This window comes from Nycticebus coucang, chromosome 10 (genome assembly GCF_027406575.1).
Source record: "Nycticebus coucang isolate mNycCou1 chromosome 10, mNycCou1.pri, whole genome shotgun sequence".
Taxonomy (NCBI): Eukaryota; Metazoa; Chordata; class Mammalia; order Primates; family Lorisidae; genus Nycticebus; species Nycticebus coucang.
In genome coordinates, this window is record NC_069789.1 from 126,877,959 (window position 1) to 126,903,445 (window position 25,487).

Here is a 25,487-nt window from a genome sequence, read left to right on the forward strand (position 1 = left end):
TCTGTGTGCTTCCCCCTCCCTAGGAAACAGTATAAGCCCAAATTTGTCATGCTGGACTTCTTTGCTTCTTGTCATCTCCCCATTGTGCCCCCTGTTGATTAAAAAATACACTGACCACTGGTCCCCAGTGCCTCTCTATTTGGCTTCTAGCCACTGTTCCTAACCCAGCCAGCTCCGCTCTGGTCTCCTGGCCTCATGCCTCTGCTCCACACAGTGGTCATGGAGAGCTTCCTAAAGACAGATCTGGCCTGTCTTTCCTCTGCCTAGAACTCTCTAGGTTCCTTTTTACCCCTGGTTAACCCCCTAGCCAGCCTTCAGAGCCCTCTTGTGATCTGGCCCCTGACAGCTCTTGCAGTCTCACAAACCTCCCTGAATTGCTGCCAGCCAGTTATGTTCCCTAGAAAAGTCAGGCCCTCTCTATGACTGCAAGACCCTTACACCTGCCTTGATCCTTCCTTTTCTCTGTCCCACTAGCTCATTCTTCAGGTTTCAGTTCATATACCCTTGCCTCAGAGGAGCCCACACTGCCTCTAGGTCAGGACTTCTCTGGACGCTTATAACCTGTGTTTTCCCATTGCAACCCTGATTGCTACAGTCTGACTTAGCCCACCTCACCACTGCCCAGGCTTCACCATCACAGTCCTGATCACTCTGGCCTGTGCTCCTCCCATCTGGGCCTTAAACACTCTAGTTTTTCCCCTCTGAGCACCATTAAATTGGAATTATTTCAGGCAGTTGGTCATTTCTGCAACTTTCACTTGTCCAAATATGCGTAAAGGGATAGGCAGGACACAGGATGGGGCAGTGGGAGAAAATGACCCCTTTACCTATCTACCCAGATGGGCTGGGGGAGAACCATCTACTTTCTTTCCACATCAAAGTGAAGGTAATCAATCGCTCCCCAACCCCAAGAGACCTGTGGACCCTGCCTTTACTCAGGGTGATGAGGAAGGGTGGGGCTAGATGGTGGCTCCCCAATCTGAGGGTAAATGCTCCTTTTGAAAACATGATGACTGTCATAGCAGAGCAGAACAGAGCTGTCCTTGGTACTTTCCTAGGCCCCAAATTAAGTAACATCATGCAAGATCTCAACAGCCTGGTACAGGAAGAAGGGGCATCTCTGTGGGGGATCTCACTGGGGAACACCAGGATTAGGGAGCATCTTCCTGAGTTGACAGGATTTACATCAAGGTGACACTTAAACATGACTTTCAAAGCCCTGCTTCAGACACATCCCTTCAGGGAGAGGCAGGGAGGGGCAGGGAGAGCTGGCCTCACTGGACCAAGAAAGGGCTAAAGAAGGGTGGCATCTGGGACAATATCCAGGACAATGGTGGGCTCAAGTGCTCCGTTCGGCTGTAGAAGTTTCTGAGAAGACACCCAGGATTTGATCTGAGGCCAAAGAAGTGAGTCAAAGCGCTAAGGAACTCAGAATCACAGGTCTGCCCCACAACCCTGAATTTCCAAAGTGGCCCTATGGCTTGAATGATGCTAAGAATTTGGCTGGGCAAACCATTCCAAAAAGTAACTCTGGAAAGGCCAAGGACAAACTAAAGATCAAGTGGTCAGACTGTCCACTGTGTAATGAGGACACACAAATGGTTATGAGCAGGGAGGATGGCGAAGTAAGATGGGTTTCAGATAGATGTCCCTGGCTGTCACAGAAAGGATGGATCAAGGAGGGAGACTGAGGCCAGGAGCCTGGGAGGTAACCAGCCAGGGAAGAACCCATGTAAGAGTGGGCTAGGTTGAGGCTGTGAGAAGAGAATTTCCTGCAAAAGCCTTCTCTTGGGTTCTAGCTTCCCCCTACCATTTGTTCCCTAATGGCAGAACCCTGGCCTCTGCTGCAGCTCAATTATCATTTACTTTAAACCTTCAGTCTACCTTGGGAAAATAAGGAGCCTGAGCAATTATTCCAGGAACACAGGACAAGTTACAGGACAGGCTATCTTTCCAGCTAGTCCACCTGGCTCCAAAACCAGAATGGGGCATCTGGGACCCAGGAGGACAAGGTATTGGGAGACAGTTCCCAAGGGATAGAGAGATAGAGGCAGAAACAACTTTCCAAATAGTTTACTTCACTAAAACCTGGAGAAAGACAGGAAAAAGGTATGTTTGGGACACCAAGCCTAGGTGTGTGCATTGACAACAGCGACATACAGGGCCAAGGTGCTGAGGGCCAGCAGGCCTGTGACCACTGCTCGGGCCAGCAGTGCTGTCCAGCTGCCCAGCGAACATAGGTGGACAAAGGTCCTGTGGGGAAACATCACAATGAGGGAAGGAGAACAGACAACCCACCCCCATTTGGATCCAGCCTCAAGCCCCACCCAGCTTACTCCATGACAAAGGCCTTGTAGACACTAAGGAACATCAGCAGGAGGACAGCTGGACGGAAGGTGTGGTACAAGTCATAGCGTGTTATCATCCAGACCTGGGCAGATGCAACGATGTAATGGACCTGGAGGGAGGCAGAAGGTTGGACTGGGCCTGAAAGAGGCATATGGCCATTAGCAAAACAATGTGTGTGGGGCAGAGAAGGACTGCATACCAGACTGATGTTGGAGTCAATGCTCATCTGGATGTATTTCCAGTCAAACTCAATGCCCCGGGCTCCAACCCAGAGGGGGATGCAGCTGAGGAAGGCAAAGAGAGGAATTCTCCAGTACCCAGACTCTGAGCCCCCGCCCTCCAGTACCCAGTGGAACCCAGATGTCCTTTCTCAGGAGTCTGGGCTCCAGGCTGCACACACCGGGACATAATGAGCTCAGCAGTGGCCCAGCCTAGGGCAGCAACCATGATCTTGTACTCCCCCTTGCCGGCGTTCCGGGACATGACAAGGTTTAGGCCTATCAGGTCCGCCACATCCACACTGGCCTTCATGAACTCCTGTGGGTCAGGTTGAGGCTTAAGTAAGCACAGAGGCCAGGGGGCCCCTCTCCTGCACTCCCTTCTCCTCCCTTGCTTCACTCACCCCAATGAAATCATAGATGCCACCTTCCCAGGTGGGAAAGAAAGTGGCCAAGAACAGCATCTGAGAACAGAAAGCAGAAAGAGGTCACCTCACGGATAGGAGATAAACCGCGTGTCTTTTGTGAGAAGTTAGTGTGTAGGTGGAGGGCAGGACACTGAGGTTCTGGGGGCCCATCCAGGAGAGGGAGCAGCAGATGGGTGGCAAGATTACAGGACTGGAGGAGATACAAGGTAGGTGTTCTAGTCCCTGAGTCAGAGTTCTGTGGTGATCACAGGGAATCTGAGTCAGGTCTGGAAGTGCAGGGCAGTAGTTGACAACCTGGGGGTTGATTATCACTCTTAAATCATACCAAAAAACCCTCTTAGCAACCACAGGCCTGAAGTTTTCACAGTTTCACTAAGTGCTAAGCAAAAGTTGCTTCTAGGCCTTCACTCAGGTTCCGCTCCTTCTAAACTCCTTCCTCTGTCCGTATCGTGGAGCCGTCCTGATGCGGAGTCCCGAGGGCGGTTCCACGGCAGGGTACATGCTCCGAGCGCCGGCCCTCGGGTCTGTAGAGACTAGGGGCCAGAGACACGTGGGGTCCAGTGGCCCTCACCTTGCACAGCTGCACAAAGAGGTAGGTGACTCCGGCCTGGACGCATTTCCAGAAGGCGTTGTACTCAGACCTGGAGAAGCAGGCGGTGAGGGGTCGGCCCGGAACCCGCGCCCTCTCCGCCCCGCGCCCTCCCCTCACTCACAGGCCGCTGCACTTGTACGTGATGAAGTAGGGGAAGTAGGCGAGGGCGAAGCAGTTCCCAAAGTGAAACAGGGTCATAATGACGGCCGCCCGGTCCCGCCGGCGCGGGGGTCGCGAGGAGGCGTCTCCAGGCGCCGGACTCTGCACAGCCCGCGCTCTCGCCAGGGCCCGGGCCTGGCGCCCACCTGAGCGGCCAAGGCCCGCGCACGGCTTTCTGGGAAACGTAGTCCCGGCCCGGGGAGTCGCGCCTGGTGACGTCAGAGCGCCCTCGGCCAGGCCCGGGTTCTCTGTGGTAAGTGCCCTACTTAGGCTGCGGCTTCCCCCCACGCCAGGCCCTCGTGACCTCGGCTGTCCCGGTTCCCCGAACCGAGCGCGACCCCTGTCCTGTGGGCGCAGGCCGATAGAGTGTGTGGCCCCACCTTAAACTTGTATCTGAACCCGCCGTGATCGGCGCAGAGACATGGGCTGAACTGTGAGGACTTGTTTTTATTTCGCCTATGACCCAGCGGCGACGAACCCTCACACCGGGTGCACATCTTTCCCCGGGCAGCCAAGCAGGAACGGAAGGGACCGGTTCCGGCTGGGGAGCCCAGGGAAGCAAAGCAGGGCCCTTCCCCTTCACTTTTCCCGGCTGAACATGTAGCGGAGGAGGTCGACCACCCGGTGACTGTAGCCATATTCGTTGTCGTACCTTTGAGGGGAGGGATGGAAGGTTCAAGGGCGTCCTTCCCAATCACCATCTAGTCTTTCCCCTCTTCGTCCCCGCACCATTCTCTGATCCCTTCCCCCTTACCAAGAAATCAGCTTTACGAAGTTGTCATTAAGTGCAATGCCGGCCTTCGCATCGAAGATGGAAGAGTGGGTATCTCCAACGAAGTCCGTGGAGACGACCTGGGCGCCGGAATTTAAAAGGTAAGTGTGGATAGCAGAGCAAGAACCTCCAGGGGGTCAGGCTCTCACTCTTAGGCACATGGTCCATCCATTCACCTACAGTTTCGTTGTTGTTGTTTTGAGAGTCTTACTCTGTCACCCTGGGTAGAGTGCCGTGGCGTCATCATAGCTCACAGCAACCTCAGTCTCTTGGGCTAAAGAGATCCTTTTGCCTCAGCCCCCGAATAGCTGGGACTACTGGTGCCCGCCACTACGCTCAGCTAGTTTTTCTATTTTTAGTAGTCTCGCTCTTGCTCAGGCTGGTCTGGAATTCCTAAGCTCAAAGTGATCCACCTGCCTCACCCTCCTAGAGAGCTAGGATTACAGGAGTGAGCGACCATGCCTGGCCTCACCTACAGTATTTGATGTATCCATACTGTATCACAGCTCTGTATGACCTGAGCAGATGGGGGCTGTGCTGGTGGGGGACTGGTCAAAGGACACGGACCACAAATAACCTAATGCTGTACCAATATGTAACTTCCTAGGAATAATGCAGGTGCTTGGAATGGGCCAGTCTCTCTGAGTGGTGATCATGAGCCTGGGTCAGGATGTCTAGGAGATCTGGCCAACTTGGGCCCTCAATAATTGTCTGAGATGGGAAGAGCTGTAGGCAGAGAGGTCCTGAGGGTTTTAGCCCTGGTATGGTGGAAGGCCACGGGAGAGTTTTCAGCAGTGGTGTGATACCATCTGATTTCTTAAAACAAGAGGTCCTGGAGACTGTGTAGGAGTGGATCTGCAGGGAGGCAGCTTCTCAGCTCCTCACAGAGAAGGCACCCGGTTTACAGCCTGGCCCCAAGCAAATGCTGAAAAAATAAGAGCTGTTGTTTTTTGTTCACTAAGCATGTAATGAGCACTTGCTGTATGCCAGGCTGCAAGGAAATGAAAAGAGGCCTCCTAAATCTCTGCTTTCTGGAGTACACATACTACTGGGGCTGATAAGGACTATGAAATGAAAGTTCAGGTGAAGAATGGGGCCCTAAAAAGAACATCTTTTTGAGGGGGTATCTTGCTGATGAGAGAGATTGAAATAAAGGCTTGGATGAAGTGAGGGGAGACCCTGTGGCCACCTAGGAAGTAGGTTTACCAGACCAAAGGAACTGCAGGTGCAAAGACCCTGAGGCAGAGAGATCTACCTTCTCAGTTCTGCAGTTTGTATCTTGCAGTTCCCTGGCAAGTAGAAATAACATCTCCTCCCCAGAAGCCTCCTCCCAGGGTCCCCTCTGCTCAGCCCTTACCGCATCCTCAGTGTAGGCAAGGATGCCAGCCATGGGCCCCTTGGCTGCTGTTTTTATAGCCTCCTTGATGGCCGAGTAGGGGGTAGGTCGTGCCAGGTGGCAGGTCAAGTCCACGACAGACACGTCTGGAGTTGGTACCCGGAAGGCCATTCCAGTCAGCTTCCTAGAGAATCCCACATCAGGGATAGGAGTCAGAACTTAGGGATGTCTCCCTTCATTCCCCTTTACTTTGAGGCTTGGCCAGGCTGTTGCTTTCAGGATTAAGGGCCAGTCCAGTCCTCCTGGAATTTGCCTCTACCCTGATGCAGCTTCTTTCTTCATACCCTTTGAGCTCCGGGATGACAGTGCCCACGGCTTTGGCAGCCCCAGTGGAGGCTGGGATGATGTTCTGGTGGGCACCACGTCCATCTCGCCAGGCCTTCTGTGATGGCCCATCCACTGTCTTCTGGGTGGCCGTGTAGGAGTGGACAGTGGTCTTGGGGAAAGAAGAGGGCCAATGTGAGCCCTAAGCTCCATGCCTCTTTTCCCCAGGACTGGAGTGGTGGCCTAGGTGCAGTGGCTGGCAAGTCCACCATCACAGATCCCAGGAGGGGCTCATGTAGGCCACATCCAGCCTTGCCTGAAGGCTGTACAGTGTCTTAACAGACTTCTTCACTGGTAGGCCTCTCCTCCCACAACCAGTCTCTCCCTGTTAGCTTCATACACTAAGCAAGGCCTGCGAAGAGGACGCTGGATTTCCCTACTAGCCCTCCTGCTCGTCAACCCCTTGATCCCAACTTACCATCAGCCCTTCCACAATCCCAAATTGCTCATGGATGACTTTGGCAAGTGGGGCCAGGCAGTTGGTGGTGCAGGATGCATTGCTGAAACAGCAGGTGTGCAAGGGCACTGTGAGGTGAGGTGCGGAGCTCCTCTCCATGCTCTCCCCTTTTAGAGTGTGCACTCAGGTCTTACTTTGTGAATCATCAGGATGGGGGTGAGTGGGATCAGTGGGATGCTGTCAGACTGAAGGAGGCATCGGAGGTGCAGCGGGGGGAAGCTCCCCAAGCACGTTCTGTAGGAGTCGTGCATTTCTAACAGTTTCAGGGTAGCATTGACATGATAGCTGTGGAGACTTTGGGGTGGAGAAGCAGGTAGGAATGGGGAGGACAAGTCTATACCCTCCCCCCATAGGCTGGCATGTTCTCTGGGCACCACTGTGACACTTGAGGCTGTTGCTGCCCTGTTACCTGACAATGTTCATGGAGCTAGGGTTATAGTCATTTTCGTTCACACCCATGACGAACATGGGTGCATCTGGTGAGGGTGCACAGATGACCACACGCTGGGCACCTGCTGAGATGTGATCCTAGGAAGGAAACATGATGGTGTCAGGTGCTTTAAGCACCATGCCCCCCCCACCTGGCCCTGGGCACCTCTCCCCCATTTCACTTACCGAAGTTGCCTCTAGGGAGAGGTACACGCCTGTGGACTCTACCACATAGGGGCTCCCGACATTCTTCCAGGGGATTTCTTTGGGCGCCTTGCTGTAGGGGGTGGCAGGGCAGAGTCAGTCTCCTCTGCACAGGCCTTCCTATCATAGTGCACAGCCCTCACCATTCAAAAGGCTGACCAGGTGCATTCCTGTAGGTGCCATCCTGCCCATGCTCCCACCTCACATGCACAGCTGTCCCAGGTGGATTGGACCCTGCCTGCCTTGCTTTTCGTCACTGCCCTCCTCTGGGGCCACTTTTTTTTTTTTTTTTTTCTGAGACAGTTTCTGTCACTCTGGGTAGAGTGCTGTGGTGCCATAGCTCATGGCAACATCAAACTCTTGGGCTCAAGCCATCCTCTTGCAACCAGGTCAGACCCCTTTCCACATAAGCAGCCCAGCACTTGGGCCCTGTGACAGTGAGGCCCGCCTACCTGCATTCTTGTCCCCAGCCAGACCACCTCACCACCAACCGTCCCTTCTCGACTTTACCCCTCAGCGCCTCCTACAGGGAACCTGCTGCCAGGGGCCAGGGAGCAGCTCCCAGGGGAGAGCTGGAGTCTGAGGCAGCCTGGGAGCCAGCAGTGGCTAGTGGCTTACACTAGAAAGGTGAAGGAAGTTTTTAGTTTCTTGTTTTATACTTTTACATTTTTACTTGGTATTTTGACAAACATTTGTATCTGAAACAAATGTCTAGTGTTGCTGTTTTCTGGTTGGTTTTAGCAAACGAGCATTAAATGAATAAACTGTATCCAAGTAACTGGGTTGTTTGCTTCTGTGATGTTTGTTAGTGTCTGTCTCCTTTGCCATTGAACCTGCTCCCTCCATGGGGTTCAATCAATGCATGTAGCGTTTTTTAAAATTAAACATTTTTTTTAAATTAAACATTTTTAAATTAACCATTCTATGTGTGTTTACTGAACACCTGCCGTGTGCCCTCATTCTAAGTGCTTTACCCATATTAAACTCATTTTAACTTTCACAACCTGAAGAGTAAATACTACTATTGTCATTTTTTGGAGGAGCCAGCATCAGGGCAGAGGTGAAGGGGGTAAGGCAGAGGCTGGAGTGTAGGCAGGCTGGCCCTAGATCTGCATTCCTATCTGCACTGAGGGAATGAATGAATGAGCAGGCTTCCTTTCCTGAGGACATGGCACGTGGTTATTCTCTCTTCCTGGTCATCTGTACTTTTCATCATTGGCCCAACTAGCTCTTCTCTGTTGCCCCCCATTTCCTGCCTTCCTTGGCATGAGGCAAAGAGTTTGCCCCAGAAGACCCCAGCTCCAGCTCCCAGGGCTGTTTTGAAGATTCCATTTCATTATTCATTCTTCAAGGTAGTACTGAATAGACATTCAGTAGAGCACACACCAATAGGGCCCTCCCTGCAAGGGTATGGCCTTGTGGGAAAATGTCCTTCCAGTTGTTCCACAAACACGTTAACTCTCGTCATGGTCTCAGCTACCAGGGCCTGGATGTGATCCCATCAGATACCTAAGGGAACTGAGACCCTGGCACATTTGGTCCCTTGCTCAAGGTCACTCAATTAGGGTAGAGTACACACAACAGTGAGGCTTGTGGTAAATGCCTGCACAACACCAACAGTGCAGGAGCAAGGAGGACTACCTGGTTGCACAAGTGACCAGAGAAGGTAACAGCTGTGGGGTGTGTGAATGGAAGGAGCAGCTGTGTGGGGATGGCATGGGGAGTGCTCTAAGTGGCAAGAATGATGGTGCCCAGGGTTGAGGTGGGAAAGGGCACAGTGTGTCTGACTGATGACTGCTCTACTGAGATTGGTTTTAGTGTCGTGATTTCAAATTTGGGTCAACTAGCTTCCATTTCCACTGACTATCCGCCCCTATTTCCTGCACCCATCCCTGCCTGCCTCACCACAAGCTATCCCTACCCCTTTATCATTCTCTCATCCCAGCAAGTACAAAGAGAGGGGCTAAGAGTGGATCCCCTAAGCCGGGGCTTGGAAGTCAGCAGCTTGCCTGGGGCTGGAGGGGGCCTGTGTGCATACCCCAGTGGGTGTGAGAGTCTCAGCCAGGGGCCTGCAGTGGCTGAGAATTTACATTAGAAACGTGAGGTAGGTTTAATATTTCACATTTTAAATTGCTTTTGATATCTTGAAAATGTTTGTATTGGAAGCATATTAGACCTCTCTTATTGCTTTGGACTTATAGAATCTGAACATATCTTTAAATGAAAGGCCAGTGTTAATATGGGCATGAACTGGGTGATGAAATGAGGGTTATGACATCAGTGTTGTTCGGGTGTGAGAGGTGCTGGCTCTTGGTGGGTGGCCAGTGTGGCTGAGGTGACAAGGTGAGGCTGCAAGGTGGCTGCATGGTACTTGGCGGGCCCCATCAAGAACTAAATTTTATCCGTGGAGTCATGGGAAGCCATTGAGGCACTTCATAGGGGAGTAACCTGGCTCACTGGGTGTTTTACTTTATTTTTATTTATTTATTTTTTTGAGACAGAGTCTCACTATGTCACCCTGGGTGGAGTGCCGTGGCATCACAGCAACCTCAAACTCTTGGGCTTAAGTGATTCTCTTGCCTCAGCCTCCCAAGTAGCTGGGACTACAGGCACCTGCCACACACCGAGCTATTTTTTGGTTGTAATTATCATTGTTGTTTAGCTGGCCTGGGCTGGGTTTGAACCCACTAGCCGCGGTGTATGTGGCCGGCACTGTAACCACTGCTACAGGCGCCGAGCCCCAGTGGGTGTTTTAAAAGGGCCTTTGGCTGCTAGTCAAAGGGGCCTAGTCAGGTGTTAAAGTTACTTTCTAGAAAAGGAGATGAACAGGTTTGGGGGTGAAAGGAGAGTCAGGGGTTGAGTTGTGGACATGCTGAGTTGATGCACCTGTGAGGAAACATGCAAGTGTGTATTAAAGAAAATAATATTCTTGAGTACGGTGGGACATCTTTAGGGTTCAAGGACCTCCCTGAGACCCCTCCCTCCAAACTAGTACCCAGAACTATGGACACACAATTTTGGGGGGTGGCTTTGAACCCCATGTGAGAAGATGGAAACCCATTTTAGTCACAGGTGTGCATCAGACAGATGCTGGCCTTACCACTGGTAGACAGCGATCTCTTGGTTGTCCACAACCAGCTGGCCGTTCTTGTATTCCACATTCCCCTTGTATCGGCCATGGGTGGAGTCGTACTTAAACATGTATGCCTGCGGAGGACAGAATGGCTCCTAGCCTGGGGGTGGCACAGCAAGCATCCCTAGAGAGTTCCCACCTTGGTGAAGGTTCCACATTGTAGCTGGAGCTGTCCACAGAGCTGCCTGAACCCTCTCCCTACCCAAGTCCCACCCGAGGCTCCTACCATTCCTGTTCCTGCTCTCTGCAGCTGCTCACCATGTATTCCGGGTCAATGAATGGGTCATTCACTGCCACCACCTTAACACCCTTCTCCATGCAGGCACGTAACACCAGGCGACCAATGCGTCCAAATCTGGCCGGGATCAGCAGAGGAGAGGAGAGGAGAGAATGGGTAATGGAGAGGAGGCCCACTCAAGGGGACTGAGTGCGAATCCTCAGTCTAGGGGAGGAAGGCAGCCACCTCTGTGTAGGCCACTCTCACCTCTTGCCCAGATGACCTCACCAGCCTCTTCACTCCTTTTTCTGGTTCCTTTCCTCATGTCCCCCAACTACTATTTTCCCCCACCCCTCAATTCTTTGTTTTTGTTTGTTTGTTATGAGACAGAGTCACAAGTTGTCACCCTCGGTAGAGTGCCATGGCGTCACAGCTCACAGCAACCTCGAACTCTTGGGCTTAAGTGATTCTCTTGCCTCAGCCTCTCAAGTAGCTGGGACTACAGGCACTTGCCACAATGCCCAGCTATTTTTTGGTTGTAGTTGTCATTGTTGTTTGGCAGGCCCAGGCTGGACTCGAACCCGCCAACTCCAGTGTATGTGGCTGGCACCTTAGCTGCTGAGCTACAGGCATGAGCCAAATTCTTTTTTTTTTTTTTAGAGACAGAGTCTCACTTTGTAACCCTTGGTAGAGTGGCATCACAGCTCACAGCAACCTCCAGCTCTTGGGTATAGGTGATTCTCTTGCCTCAGCCTCCCGACTAGCTGGGACTACAGGTGCCTGCCACAATGCCTGGCTATTTTTTGTTGCAATTTGGCCCGGGTCGGGTTTGAACCCGCCACCCTCAGTATAAGGGGCCGGTGCCCTACTCACTGAGCCACAGCGCCACCCCTGAGCCAGATTCTTAACCTCATATCTTGCTGGATCTTTTTTTGTTTTTGTTTTTGAGACAGAGCCTCAAGCTGTCGCCCTGGGTAGAGTGATATGGCACCACAGCTCACAGCAACCTCCAACTCCTGGGCTCAAGCGATTCTCCTGCCTCTGCCTCCCAAGTAGCTGCAACTACAGGCGCCTGCCACAATGCATGCCTATTTTTTGGTTGCAGCCATCATTGTTTGGCGAGCCCGGGGTTGGATTCATACCCGCCAGCTCAGGTGTATGTGGCTGGCGCTTTAGCCACTTGAGACACAGGCGCCAAGCCGTTGTTGGATCTTTTAAAACTTTAAGTCAGATTATGTCTCCTGGCATGAAAACCTCCATGATTCTGTATCAGCAAAACAAGATCCAAACTTCTTACCAGAGTGTACCAGGGCCCTGCCAAGTTCTCCCCTACCCCCCAGCTTGCTCTGCACCTGCCACACTGACTTTTGGCTGTCCTTGAATACAGAGCTTGCCTCCTGTACCCCAGAGACATTGCTTGTCTTTCTGTCGGGAAGACTTTCCTCCAACAAGGTGCACGCTTGGTTGCCTTTTGTCACTCAGGCCTCATTCCAATGTCATCTGCTCCCAGAGCCCTCCCTTGACCACCTCAGAAAAACTGCCCTCTCCTTACAGTACCACTGAGTTTTGTTCACAACACACATCACCAGGAGCTGTCTTGTGTCTTTGATTATTGTCTTACCCACCAGAGTGTGAGCCCTGGGGGGTGGGGGGGCTGTCTAGCTTATTCCCTGCTGTGGGGGAGATGCCCCAGTTGGTAACCAGGGGAGGGGCTGGGCTATAAGACTTCAAGAACCGTTCAGGGGCCAGAGTATACTCACCCATTGATGCCGACAGTCAACTCCTTGGGTATAGAAGCCTTCTTAGAAGGAGGAGGAGGAGGAGGGGGAGGTGGTGGTGGTGGCGGTGGCTTTGCTTCGTCCCTGACTGGCTCAGGCAGTGATTCAGGCAGGGGCTCCTCAGTCTTGGGCTCAGGTGGTGGTGGTGGTGGTGGTGGTGCTCTGGTCACTGTGTTTGGGGGGGAGGGGTGCGGGATGAACCACACCACCACAGTGAAAGAGAATGAACCATCTTTGCTATCAGAACCTGTTGCTGTCTCCTGGCCCCTGATGGCCAACCATCTAGCCTAGTGCTTCCCAGAATCAGCAAGGGGTAGACTTGTCAATGCCAGGACCCCTTCCCTGGAGATTATTGAATGGGTGTATGTTTTTAACAATTGCTTGGGGTGATATTCTCTGTGCCTCAATTTCCTCCTCTGTAAAATGGAGGCAATAATAGTACTTGTCTTAGGCGATCATTGTGAAGATTGAAGGAGGTAATTAACATGTTCCTAGGGCCTCGGAAACATTCCACACATTAGTTTCTTGGACAATTCAAAAATTTGATAATTCATCAATTCCAGTGGTACACAGACTGTTCTGATGTACAGAATCAGTCCAGGAAGCCGCCTCTTAGAAAAATCTAACTCTATAGGTCTGTACGGAAGCCCTAGAAATCCTGTTTTTAACAAGCACTCCAGGTGTTTCTTATCCTCAGGGAAAGTGTAGGGAATACTGTATCACACTATGTTAGACAAACAGAAACCTGTATCAGCTTGAACCTCTCCATCCATCCACTCCCTCCCACACTGCAGAGGTGTGCATCTGCCTGTCCTACAGATGAAGGCTTGACCAGAGGAGGGGAGAAGTAGAGGCTTAGCTGGATGGCAGAGAGTTTCAAGCTGGGAAGTCAGGTCTGGATGCCAGCCCTGCCTCTCTGTCACCTCCTGCTCTGTGGTCTTGGGCAAGTTGAGGAACCCTTCTGGCCTGTTTCCTTGGTGTCCTACCTGATCCTCTACCAAGGGGCTGCTGTGAGGGCTCCTTGAGATTTCAAGGCCCACAAGTAGGAGCTGATTTTAATAGAGGAAGTCTGGTCCTAAGAGTGCTCTGGAGGAAAGGGAGGGAGCAGAGCTTGATGGGAGTTGCCTGAAGCACCCCGGAGGTGGTGGGGCCAGGAGCTGGCACCCCTAGGAATTGGGAGCTAACTGACCTAACTCCCTGATCTCACACGTTGCACACACGTGGCCTGAGGCTGGACTGTGGGTGTTCCCAATATCAGAACAAGTTTGGAAAGTATTATCAGTCAAGGTTTCTTGGTGGGAGTGACCCTGTGTTTCTTGGTGACCTTCAGGATGTTTGCACTCCTGGGGGATTCACTTTGTACTATCATGAGAGGGGGAGAGTTGTCCACCTAGGTTAAGAGTGAGGATCTGAGTCCACTCAGTGCTACTTTTATAAGAAAACTCAGATGATCCTCCTCTTCTGACTGCCTCCAGCCTCCCACTCGCCTCTCCGGCACTGTGGGGGAAGGGTGCCCGGGCTAAGGGAAAGCTGCCGGGCTAGCTCGGGGCTCTTCTGAATTCTTCTGGACATCTCTCTGAATCCTGCTAGGCATGTGCTATAAATCCACTTTACAGAGGAGAAAATGAAGTCCGAGGTCACAGAGCTCTGATGAGCAGGGAAGGGGTTCACCGACAGGGGCTGTTAGAAGTGTGTGCAGCAGCAGTGTGGTCCAGGGTCTTCCGCACCGGAAGCCCCGCCCCGCCCCTCCCACCAGCCCTGGCAGTGCCAGGACCCAGAGGAAAAGCGTGGGGATGGGGCTGCCCTCCCGGAGAGCTTAGTTTGTTTAGCGCGCGCGCGCGTGTGTGTGTCGCGCGTGTGCACACACAACCCTCTGGCTGGGTGACGCAGGACTTCCCAGTAGCTGAGAGCAAGGAGTCTGGAGTCCGCCCCTTGAGCGGAATCCCAACTATACCAGCCTCCTGCTACAAGCGTGCCCTCTCTTTACCGCTCTGTGAAATGGGGACAGGGAACACAATGGCCTCCCCTGGTGCTTCTTAGAGGCTTCAGTGAGCCCACGCCTATGTGGATTGGCACATTCCTGCCAGTTGCGGGTGGCCTTGGTGTGTGCAATACACGGAGGGTTTTGGGAGGACACAGCCCACCCACACTCAAAGTGCCTGCCCCTTTCGCTCTGGTGGTGGCGAACATCAATTTGATGTGGAAACCCAAGCCCACCTAGGATGTCCTCACAAGTACCCCTCGTAAACAGCGGTCTTGCGGCCACCACCATACCACCACCTGCCTCCAGCTTCGGTTTGGCAAGGCACCCCTCTACCCTTTCCACCCTGGGGGCAGAGTCCCACCCGCTCCACCACAACCATAGAAAACTACCTGCTAGCAAAGCTGGGTAGGTAAGGGGTGGGAGGGGAGGGAGGTAAGGTGTTCCTGGATGACAGGGGGCAGGTGATGGTGGCCCCACCCCTTCGCCCCCTGCCTCCTGGTTGAGAGTTGGGGAGGGCTCGGGAGTCAGTGAGCTACTCGACCACCCCTTCTTCCCCTCTTGGGGGTTGCCTGCCTTCTCCCTTACCCGAGCACGGCTGTCGTAGCAGCTGGACGACGGTGACATTGGTGAGGACGATGTCGCGTTTCGACATGGCCACCTAAGGTATCATAGCCTAGCTGCCCCGGGACCTGCTGTGATGTTACTGAAGTTCGGAACTCCAGGGCTGGTGGGTCCAGAGCGTCTTGCCGTGATGTCACAGTGCCCAGTGACGTCACAGGGAGGCGGCGCACAGGCCTCAGACCCAGGGGGGTCCCCGTCACTCTACAGAAGTGTGATGTCCGATTCCTGTGTGTCCCCCTTCCGAGGCCACCCACTGGCGTCTGGAATGGAATCCAGCTTTTAACGCTGGGCCTCACAGCCCTTTTCTCTCTTCCTCTGTCTCCCTCCGCACACTGGTCCTTGACCGCTCTTCAATCCCGCTGTTACCTTACGCTTGGAAAGCCCCAACCGCCGCTTCCCTAGGCTGCCTCGTGGCTTCCTTCAGATGCCATCCTGTAAAAGAGGCCTTTCTGAACTCCCCAAGTAGTGTCCACTCAGTCGCTACCCCTATCATCTACCCCCCAATCTCTGCCCGTCAGCCTGTCTGATTCCCCACCCTGGGCTGTGTTCCAGCGAGGGAACCCCTCCAGCGCGGTGCTTTCTCTATTTTTACTTTCCTTGTAGAGTTTGTTTTCCTAAAAGTCATTTCTTTCCTTGTAAATTGTCTCTGCCTAAAAGACTGTAAGCTCTGGGAGGGCAGGGACCTTGTTTATTTTTGCTACACCTGTATCCCATTGGCTGGAAGAGTATTTGGCCCTTAGACGGTGTTTGCTCAGTAAATAACATCTGAATGAATAAATGTCACCTCCTCAGGTTTTTTCTGATCCCCAATCATATAGCACCCCTCAAGTCATATCCTCCCGCAGCTCCCCGTTCTTGTCCTTGTAGCTATTTGTGTAATTTGTCGTGCTGTCCTCGCCCATGTGCTGTGCAGCCCCCACAGGGTGTGTTTTCTTGTTTCTTTGTTCACACTGTGTCTCCATCACCCAGAACAGTGCCTGGGGCAAAGCAGGCTTTCAACAAAAATCTGAGGAAGAACCGATGGACAAACGGCCTGTCCCCTAAAGCACTGGGCTGGGGGCTTCCTTGCCCATCAGTGACTCACAGGCAGGCACCTTCACCTGCAAAGCCGGTTGACACGCACCTGTGACCAAGATTTGGGTGGCATAGGGATTTGTGTCAGGCAGGAGTCACCATCCCGGAGAGAGAGGTGCATGCAAGAAGGGGCAGAATGCCATAACCGCTTCCTTCCCCAAACCTTCATGGGAACTTAGTTTGCCAAGCACCTGCCACTGAGCTGAGGGAGAGTGAGGCCGTCCTGCTTCTTTGGCCTGGCAGAGATGGAAATAAACATAAATTGAGTGTACCAATGAGGAGATTTCAATGAACCAAGACCAAAAGACAGATGACTAATTAAATGAAGGAAGCTAAACTCCGATGTACCATCAAAGAAAGAAAAAAAAAAACCCCAGCACGGACAAAACCAGGATTAAGAAGGAGCTGATTTTGTACACCTTTATAATAATAGATTTGCAATTAAAATTTGTCTTAGAAAATATAAAGGGGCGGTGCCCATAGCTCAGTCGGCAGGGCGCCAGCCACATACACCCCGGCTGGCTGGGCCTGGACCAGCTAAAACGACAACTGCAACAAAAAAATAGCCGAGGCGGGCACCTGTAGTCCCAGCTACTTGGGAGGCTGAGGCAAGAGAATCGCTTAAGCCCAAGAGTTGGAGGTTGCTGTGAGCTGTGATGCCACAGCACCTCCCAAGGGCGACATAGTGACACTCTGTCTCAAAAAAAAAGAAAAAAAAAACCATAAAGGAACCAAGCATGCTTAATAAGAAATGGCAAATCTGATGTTCCCCATGCTGGACCCTTCTCTGCTGGTGTCACCCGCATGCCTGCCAGCACCCACTATGGCTGCTCTTCAGCAGTTGGTAGGAAGATGGTGCCTGGTGGACAGCAAAGGCTTTTATGAATACATGAAGGAACTAGGAGTAGGGTCAGCTCTGCAAAAAATGGGTGCAGTGACCAAACCAGATTGTATCATCTCTTGTGATGGCGGAAACCGCACCATAAAAACTGAGAGCAATTCAAAAACACAGTTTTCTTGTGTCCTGGGAGAGAATTTTGAAGAAACTGCCATACAGTTGATGGCAGAAAAATCCAGACTGTCTGCATATACACAAGAATGGGATGGGAAGGAAAACATGACAACAAGATGATGGACAGATGGGAAATTAGTGGCAGAAGGTGTCATGAACAATGTCACCTATACTCAGGTCAATGAAAAAGTAGAATAAAAATCCTGTCAGCACTCTGGGCAAGAATTAGGAGAATAAACAAGCTCAGTTCAATAAGCAAGTCTCTGTACTTTTTTTTTTTTTGAGACAGAGTTTCACTATGTCACCCTCGTTAGAGTGCTATGGCGTCACAGCTCACAGCAACCTCAAACTCTTGCCTGATTCTCTTGCCTCAGCCTCCCGAGTAGCTGGGACTACAGGCTCATGCCACAAGGCCTGGCTATGTTTTGGTTGTTGTTGTCATTGTTGTTTAGCAGGCCCGGGCTGGGTTCAAACCCACCAGCCAGGGTGTATGTGGCTGGTGCTCTAGCCGCTGAGCTACAGGCATTGAGCTGCTACTTTTTTTTCATTACTGTATTCGGTTATCTTTATCACTGATATTTTTACGTACAACCATTTCAAAGTATTGGTTTAGTTAGGTTCCTCCCTTTCGTTAATAAATAGATATGTTTGTGCTAATAAAAAAAGAAGAAGAAATGGCGAATCTGAAGAGGTTAATAAAAGAAAAAAAGAGAAAGTTAAAATATATCCTCCTAAAGGCTGATTCGGATTTAGACAATTTTATGGGTGAGACCTGCCAAAGCCCTGGAAAACAAATATTTACCATTCTGTACTAGCAGTTGCAGACCCTAACCAGATCTGGGAGGCCCAGTGGCAGTTCTGTGTGGAGGGAGCTGGCTCTGATGGGCAAGCACACTGTGGGTTTGTGCTACAGCTTCTTCAGAGTGCTCCAGGGGACAGCTGTGATGGCTTAGTAACCGAAAACTCCTCAATTCACTCCGGAAAACCAGCACAACCATGTTACCCAAACCAGCAGAGGATGGCCTAAGCAAGGACAGTCCCAGGCTGACCTCAGTTATTAAGACGGATGCCAAAGCCCTGAATCCAATAGTCATAAATGGGAATGGAGAGAATGAGGAGAGGGACTGAGGCTGACAGGAGATGGAAGGATGGGCAGAGAGAGGGATGGGCAAGAAAAGATGGAGTAGATATCAAAAGGAGAAAACCCACCTCTCAGTCTTGGGGTAGGTTAGGATTCGGGAGCTCGTCACCTGCCCTCCCCCACCCAGCAACCTCTGGCATGGGAAATTCCGTCACTTAGGCACTGGACAAGGGCAGAGTGCCAGGAATTTGGCTTTGTCCCAGGAGTGTGAAACTGGGAAATAGATTTGATGAGCTCAAGCTTAGAGAGGTGGCACAATTAGTCATCCTCTCAGGTAGAGCCTGGAGAAGCTCTTGGATCTTTGGCCTGGGATGCATGGCTCTGGGTAGGGAGCCAAGGGTCCAGGATCTGGGGGTGGGACCCTGGGTCCTTGGAGGGGAGGGGAGTGGACTTTGGTGCCCTTGTTTGAGCCAAGCCTGAAAACACGTGCAGATACTTACCACACCTGGACACCCACACGCATAGCTCTGCCACCCCCACTTGCTCACACCCTGCACATTCTTTCCTGCCTGGCCCTCCCACCAGCAATCCCACCTCCACCTCCTCTCTCAGTTTCTCCCCATGGCACCAAAACCCAAATATCTTTCACCTCTGCACCTATCTGTACCCACCCACGGGTTCCCAGGTAGATATGGAGCTGCAGACATACCAACCACCGCCTTCCTTCCCTTCCAGTGCTCCTCTGCACACCCTAGGCCAAACTCTCAGCTGTTCCCCCTTCCAGGCTGAGCCAGTCCATCAACACTTGGGGCTTCAGGTTGGGGCTTAGGAGGCCCCATGGGAGGAGGGCAGGAAGTATGAGCTTCTGGCCCCAGCCCAGGCACTGGCTCACAGTCTCCTGCAGTCCTAGGTCTTCAGCCGCTCCCTATGGCTGCCTCAACCGGCTTTTCAGGAGACACTGCGTCCTGTTCCAGCTCATGGCAATCAGCCCCCTGCCCTTGCTCAAGGGCGAGGAGACAGGAGTCCTGAGTTCTGTAACATGAATGTGATCCTGCCTCCAAAATCTGCAACATTCCCCAAGGGACCCTGTGCTGCTCTGGGAACTCGGGAACCCTTCTCTCCAGCACCCTATGAGACACAGGCTCAGGCTTGGTCTCTGTTCCCTGGCTGCTTCTAACCCACCTATTTGTTCAATCTGTAAATCTCTGCAGGCAATGTTCTAGAAGCGAGGGATATAGCAGTGACCAACACAGACCTAAAGACCCTTTTCTCTATAATTATTTACAACCTAGTGGGACAATAAAAAATGAAGGCAATTTCAGATGATGGTAAGTGCTATAAAAACAAAAGGCCGCTATCACAGAGTGTAACTGTAATACCACACTATGGCTGGTGGTCAGAGGAGAAGACAACATTTGAGGAGGAGCCAGCCACATGAAGATCTGCGTTCTGCTTTCCAGACAGAGAACAGCAGGTGCAAAGGCCAGGAGGCAGGAATGGCCTTGGGGTGTGTGAGCAGCAGGGAGAGGCTGCGCAGCTGGAGGACGCAGGAAGCGAGGGGCAGCAGCGGGACCCCCAAGGGCAAAGCCTGATGACTCCCTCAGTTCCCTAAGAGCTCTTCCCTCTCCCAAATGGGGCTCCCATCTTACTAGACCCTCACTTCTGGGGATGCTGGATGCTTAGATCCATGGCAGAAGTGAAGGGTGGAAGAATCACTTGAGTCTTAGGGATGGGGTGATTGTGTTAGGCCTAGACTAAGGTGGAAAAATACCAGTTAACTCCTGGCAAATTTCTGGGCTACAAGCCCTCGACAAAATGGAGTAAACCTGGTTCACTCCCAAGATAGATGGGAGAGTACTCACTAACTTCTTTCTCGACTAACTCCCTGAGAAATGGACCGGGAAGTACCAACTGTCCATGGACTGACTTTTAAGAAATACCAGGTGGGAAAAGTACTGAAACAAAGATGTATGGCTAACTAACCGCAAGTTCTGCTTCTGTACATTGCTTACTAACCAACCTGAATGCACCTGGGCAGCCTGTGTGCCAACCAGGATGCAGACCAAGCCTTAAAAACCCGACTCCTTAAGTAGTCGGGGTTGCTCTCCAAACCCCTGTGTTGGGTGTGAGGAGGTCGCTGGCTGGCTTTTAAATAAAGGACTCTTCTGTTAATTCAGCTAGCATGATGGTGTGCTCTTTGGGAATCCCTGGGCACAGCAACTGAAGGTGGGTTTGGGAGAGAGGAAGCCTGGATAGTGGATGAAGAATGAAGTGAGGAGGTGGCTGGGAGGGCAGACACCCATCTCTGGGGCGGAGGGCATGTGATAGGCAAGGAACACAGATGCCCAGGTTCCTCTCTTCATGACTCACTGTCTTTTCTTCCTCTTCTACATTGCTCAACTCCCGATCTCCCTGGGAAATACCTCCTTGACTGAGGACCAAGTCAGTACCTCACAGAGGTAATTGAGTCATGAGGGGTGGAGAAGAGGGAGGGAGAGAGGATAAATAGCAGCCTTGCCTCTCTGGATCCTCTCTGCATCCTCCCCACTTTCCCAACAACATGCATCTTGCCAGTTTCGTCAGCTCCTGCTGCCTCCTGCTGCTTTTGGGGGCCCTGCCCGGATGGGCAGCCAGCGATGACCCCATTGAGAAGGTCATTGAAGGGATCAACCGAGGGCTTAGCAATGCAGAGAAAGAGATGGGCAAAGCTCTGGAAGGCATCAATAATGGAATCACCCATGCTGGAAGGGAAGTGGAGAAAGTTTTTAATGGACTCAGCAACGCTGGGAGCCAGGCCGGCAAGGAGGTGGACAAGGGCGTCCAGGGGCTCAACAGCGGCTTGGACAAGGTAGCGCATGAGATCAACAGTGGCATTGGACAAGCAGGAAAGGAAGCAGAGAAGTTTGCCCATGGGGTCCACAACGCTGCTGGACAGGTTGGGAAGGAGGCAGATAAAGTGATCCATCATGGGGTCAACCAGGCAGGAAATGAAGCAGGGAGGTTTGGCCAGGGGATCCACCACGCTGCTGGGCAGGCTGGGAATGATGCTGGGAGGTTTGGCCAGGGGATCCACCATGCTGCAGGGCAGGCTGGAAATGAGGCTGGGAGGTTTGGCCAGGGGGTCCACCACGCTGCTGGGCAGGCTGGGAATGAGGCAGAGAAGTTTGGCCATGGGATCCACCACGCTGCTGGGCAGGCTGGGAATGAGGCTGGGAGGTTTGGCCAGGGGATCCACCACGCTGCTGGGCAGGCTGGGAATGAGGCAGAGAAGTTTGGCCATGGGATCCACCACGCTGCTGGGCAGGCTGGAAATGAGGCAGAGAAGTTTGGCCATGGGATCCACCACGCTGCTGGGCAGGCTGGGAATGAGGCTGGGAGGGTTGGCAAGGGGATCCACCATGCTGCAGGGCAGGCTGGAAATGAGGCTGGGAGGTTTGGCCAGGGGGTCCACCACGCTGCTGGGCAGGCTGGGAATGAGGCAGAGAAGTTTGGCCATGGGATCCACCACGCTGCTGGGCAGGCTGGGAATGAGGCAGAGAAGTTTGGCCATGGGATCCACCACGCTGCTGGGCAGGCTGGGAATGAGGCAGAGAAGTTTGGCCATGGGATCCACCATGCCACAGGGCAGGCTGGGAACGAGGCTGGGAGGTTTGGCCAGGGGGTCCACCATGCTGCTGGGCAGGTGGGAAAAGAGGCAGAAAAGTTTGGCCAGGGGGTCCACCATGCTGCCGGGCAAGTGGGGAAAGAGGCAGAAAAGTTTGGCCAGGGGGTCCACCATGCTGCCGGGCAAGTGGGGAAAGAGGCAGAGAAGTTTGGCCATGGGGTCCACCATGCTGCTGGGCAAGTGGGGAAGGAGGTAGAGAAGTTTGGCCAGGGGGTCCACCATGCCACCGGGCAGGCTGGGAACGAGGCTGGGAGGTTTGGCCAGGGGATCCACCATGCTGCTGGTCAGGCTGGAAAAGAGGGAGAGAAAGTAGTCCAAGGGGTCCATCATGGAGTAAACCAGGTTGGAAGGGAGGTAGAGCAGTTGGGCCGCGATGTCCACTATGCTGCAGGGCAGGCTGGGAATGAGGGAGAGAAAATAGTCCATGGTGTCCAGCCTGGGGTCAGCCAGGCTGGGAAGGGGGTGGAGCACTTTGGCCAGGGAGTTCACCATACCGTTGAACAGGCTGGAAAGGAAGCAGACAAAGTGGTCCAAGGGGCCTACAGTGGGGTCAACCAGGCCGGGAAGGAGGCAGAGAAACTTGGCCAAGGTGTCCACCATGCTGCTGGCCAGGCCGGAAAGGAAGCGGAGAAACTTGGCCAAGGTGTCCACCATGCTGCTGGCCAGGCCGGGAAGGAGGTGGACAGGTTGCAGCAGAATGTTCATAATGGGGTCAACCAAGCCGGCAAGGAGGCCAACAAGCTGCTGAATGTAGGTGAACAGGGGTGGGGAAACTGGGGGTCAGGGGATTGTGGGGGGAGAGGTTAAACCTCGGGCCATTCGGGGAGTCCATGTAGCTTCACCTGATGAGAGAAGCTGGGCAGCTCTGTAACTACTTCCCTCCCATCTCCCTGACAAAGTAGCTGGTGGTCAGATGGATTAAGCCACCTTATCTGCAAAGCCCATATCAGATAGTGTGGAAGGGACCCCGTCCCACCATCAGGGAGCTGCCCTCCTGGTAAAGGGGAACTCAAGTGAGGAACAAGAAGCCTCTCTTGGGGAAACAAGAAACAGTTGCTGAGATCAGCATCTGTTCCAGGGCGAACGGCATGAGTGTTGAGAAAACCCTGAGTATAAGTGTGAGGAATAAGTTTTAGTGATGAGCCATGTCCTGTTTAATCTTCATAACACCCTCTGGGTGCAGACACTGACGCCCTGATTCTCAGATAAGGAGATCAGGGCTCAGAGAGGTTCAGGAGACTTGGCAAGTTCCCGTGGCTAGTACCCAGTCCTGGCGAATTCAGGGTTCTTTCTCTTCCTCTACACTGCCCAGTCGGGCAGGGGCGTGCTGGAGGATTTCTGTGAGCTATTTATGTAGAGGGGGCAGATCCTGGAGGTCAGGCAAGCAGCACCATTCACTATGGAACAGGCACCGTGGGGGGATCTCGGGGAACAGCAGGAGGCCAACGCATGTGTGCCTCAGTTCCCTGTTCTCCAATTTCCACGAGCATGGTGGGGTCAGCAAGGTGTGACGCCATCTTGAAGACTGGCCCAGGCCTCAAAGCCCAGAGCCACATCTGCTGCCAGGGAGAAAGGCAGAGGCAGGTGGGCCGGGAGGAAGGGACAGTGTAGGAAGAGCACGCAGCAGAGGATGGGGCCCTGTGTTGAGCTGGCATGGCTGGGGAGGCATGCCTGGGTGTCTGGGGAGAGGATTAGGGTCAGGAAACAGCTGAATTAGGGACATGGCTAGATTGTACAAGAGTAGATGTGAGGTCAGGGCCAAGGCTAGATGGTGGTCCTGGTGTTAGCATGGGTCCTCTCCATTCCCAGTCCAGTCTGTACAGTCAGACCCCATGTGCAGTGACTGACAGCACTTCCTTAACTAAAATTAGAGTGAGTTTGGGAAAGAGCAGTGAGTGGGGGCAGACGCTCCTCCTGGCTTTCTTCCCATCTCTCACAGAATTACCACAGCAATGTGGGCTTTGGGTCTTTCTGGACAGTGACACGGCAGTGGGGTTAAACTCGTCCCTCCTGTCTTAGCTCCAGTCCCCCTAGAGGGGAGCAGGTCGCTGGGTAAAGGAAGTTGGCAGACCCTTGAGGGGTTGTAATGACGCTCTGGGCTTTGTCCACAGGGCAGTCATCAAGGCGGATCTACCGGCTATCACGGAGGGGTCGCAACCACCACATTGACGTCTGGAGTGAGTCTTTGGAACACAGCGTGAACTCAGAGTGGGAGGGGTTGGAGGTTCCAGGAGGGTGAAGGGACAGACGCTGGGGACTGACCTTCTTGTCCTTGCATTCCAGGCCTCGGTCAACAAGCCCTTCATCAACTTTCCAGCTCTGTGGAGGGTGAGTGCCCACGTGGCATCTTCCTACCCTCTTTTTCTATGCATATATATATATATTTTTTTTTTTTTTTAAAGATGAATCTCACTCTGTGGCTTTGGGTAGAGTGCTGTGGCATTGTCCCTCACAGCAACCTCAAACTCTTGGGCTCCAGTGATCCTCTTGCCTCTCAGGCTCCCAAATAGCTGGGACTACAGGCATGCACCACCACACCTGGCCAGTTTTTCTGTTTTTAGTAGAGACACGGTCTTGCTCTTGCTCAGGCTGGTCTCGAACCCCTGAGTTCAAGCAATCTACCCGCCTTGGCCTCCCAGAGTGCTGGGATTATAGGCATGAGCCATGGTGAATGGCCCCCGCTCTCTGTCTTGAGAGATGCTCTTACACACCGGCTCCTGTGCTTGCTCTCAAACAACTCCTTTGCCTCTGCAGAGGCCTCCAGCCTGTTTCCCAGCCCTGGTCTCCCCTGCCTTTGCCTCCCTTTGCCTACCCCTTTGCAGACTGTTTTCATCTTTTGGGTGCTTTTCCTTTCCACTGAGGCAAACACAGGCTGGCAGAAGAGACCTCCAGGGCCTGGTGTATCTGGGAGCTAGGGAGGGAGGGGACAGTTGAAACCGCCCCTCCACGTGACATCACGTCTCTTTGTCATTGCTCCTGCCATCCCCATTTGCTGGCTGGCTTTCCTCCCTTCCACACCCTGCCCCCAGCCATGAACACTTCTGCTACCCTGCCCCTGCTGCTTGCATCAGTATGTGGGGTGCAGGGACTTGTGGCTTTGTCCTTTCCCTGGTTGAGAACCCCTCCAGGGGTTCTGGAATCCTGCTCCTCACTTCTGGCTTTCTCTGTGCATTTACTACCTCCACTGCCTGCTACCTGGGCAGAGGCTGAGGGTGTGTGACAGGCAAAAGCACACCCTGTGTGTCTCCGGCTATGGGGGTGGCTGGGGATCCTCTGAGGCAGAAGGCCTGGCTTTCTACTCTGCTAAATCTGGATGCCACCTTCCTTAAAATACTGCCCAGAACATAAGTAATTCCTGGGCCAGAGTCGTCACTGAGGTCTCAGCCCCCCTCCTGACTCTGTACCCTGTATTCACTTTCTTTCTCCTTCTCTCTTCCAGAGCGTCACCGACATCATGCCCTAAACTGATGCCCTCGCCTTGCTGGGCAGACTGCTGCTCCTGTTGTAATATCCACTGAAATGAACCGGAAGAGCTGGAGTGGGGGGCTGGGTTTCTGGAGTCCCTGAGATTTGTGAATAAATGTGATACACTGTT

At 52.9% G+C, this 25,487-nt stretch overlaps 3 protein-coding genes and 1 pseudogene across 5 annotated transcripts; 2 read left to right on the forward strand and 2 right to left on the reverse strand.

Moving 5' to 3' along the window:
* Positions 1-2,058: 2,058 nt before the first annotated feature.
* Positions 2,059-3,946, reverse strand: TMEM147 (transmembrane protein 147). Its single transcript, XM_053606371.1, has 7 exons — positions 3,709-3,946; positions 3,567-3,636; positions 2,972-3,031; positions 2,750-2,886; positions 2,549-2,633; positions 2,337-2,458; positions 2,059-2,253 (listed from the first exon to the last, which is right to left on the reverse strand). The coding sequence occupies exons 1-7, from the start codon at positions 3,783-3,785 to the stop codon at positions 2,130-2,132; spliced, it is 675 nt and encodes a 224-aa protein (XP_053462346.1). The 5' UTR covers positions 3,786-3,946; the 3' UTR covers positions 2,059-2,129.
* A 234-nt stretch (positions 3,947-4,180) lies between these two features.
* On the reverse strand, positions 4,181-17,461 carry GAPDHS (glyceraldehyde-3-phosphate dehydrogenase, spermatogenic). The gene is made up of 11 exons (XM_053606370.1): positions 15,026-17,461; positions 12,439-12,625; positions 10,720-10,816; positions 10,429-10,535; positions 7,311-7,401; positions 7,105-7,223; positions 6,657-6,738; positions 6,199-6,350; positions 5,876-6,038; positions 4,501-4,598; positions 4,181-4,398 (listed from the first exon to the last, which is right to left on the reverse strand). The coding sequence occupies exons 1-11, from the start codon at positions 15,090-15,092 to the stop codon at positions 4,326-4,328; spliced, it is 1,236 nt and encodes a 411-aa protein (XP_053462345.1). The 5' UTR covers positions 15,093-17,461; the 3' UTR covers positions 4,181-4,325.
* LOC128596718 (fatty acid-binding protein 5-like) lies at positions 16,887-17,345 on the forward strand (annotated as a pseudogene).
* A 3,263-nt stretch (positions 17,462-20,724) lies between the features above and the next one.
* Positions 20,725-25,487, forward strand: SBSN (suprabasin). 3 transcript variants are annotated; one of them, XM_053608119.1, is made up of 5 exons: positions 20,725-21,163; positions 22,397-22,642; positions 24,004-24,069; positions 24,176-24,220; positions 25,332-25,487. In XM_053608119.1, exons 1-5 carry the CDS (start codon positions 20,789-20,791, stop codon positions 25,353-25,355), a joined length of 756 nt encoding a protein of 251 aa, XP_053464094.1. In that variant the 5' UTR covers positions 20,725-20,788; the 3' UTR covers positions 25,356-25,487. The 3 variants fall into 3 exon arrangements, with proteins under 3 accessions (XP_053464094.1, XP_053464093.1, XP_053464095.1); XM_053608120.1 differs by having other exon boundaries at positions 20,750-21,076; XM_053608118.1 differs by having other exon boundaries at positions 20,749-22,642.

Excerpts from the sequence above, each read along its gene's own strand:
- GAPDHS (XM_053606370.1), bottom strand. The coding sequence starts at position 15,092 with ATGTCGAAACGCGACATCGTCCTCACCAATGTCACCGTCGTCCAGCTG. Across the intron at positions 7,224-7,310 it reads TCTCCCTAGAGGCAACTTCG|GATCACATCTCAGCAGGTGC; the intron begins GTAAGTGAAATG and ends TTTCCTTCCTAG. Across the intron at positions 6,351-6,656 it reads GGATTGTGGAAGGGCTGATG|ACCACTGTCCACTCCTACAC; the intron begins GTAAGTTGGGAT and ends TCTTTCCCCAAG.
- TMEM147 (XM_053606371.1), bottom strand. The coding sequence starts at position 3,785 with ATGACCCTGTTTCACTTTGGGAACTGCTTCGCCCTCGCCTACTTCCCC. Across the intron at positions 3,032-3,566 it reads TCTTTGTGCAGCTGTGCAAG|ATGCTGTTCTTGGCCACTTT; the intron begins GTGAGGGCCACT and ends TTCTGTTCTCAG. Across the intron at positions 2,887-2,971 it reads GCATCTATGATTTCATTGGG|GAGTTCATGAAGGCCAGTGT; the intron begins GTGAGTGAAGCA and ends CCTGACCCACAG.
- SBSN (XM_053608118.1), top strand. The coding sequence starts at position 20,789 with ATGCATCTTGCCAGTTTCGTCAGCTCCTGCTGCCTCCTGCTGCTTTTG. Across the intron at positions 22,643-24,003 it reads AGGCCAACAAGCTGCTGAAT|GGCAGTCATCAAGGCGGATC; the intron begins GTAGGTGAACAG and ends CTTTGTCCACAG. Across the intron at positions 24,070-24,175 it reads CCACCACATTGACGTCTGGA|GCCTCGGTCAACAAGCCCTT; the intron begins GTGAGTCTTTGG and ends CTTGCATTCCAG.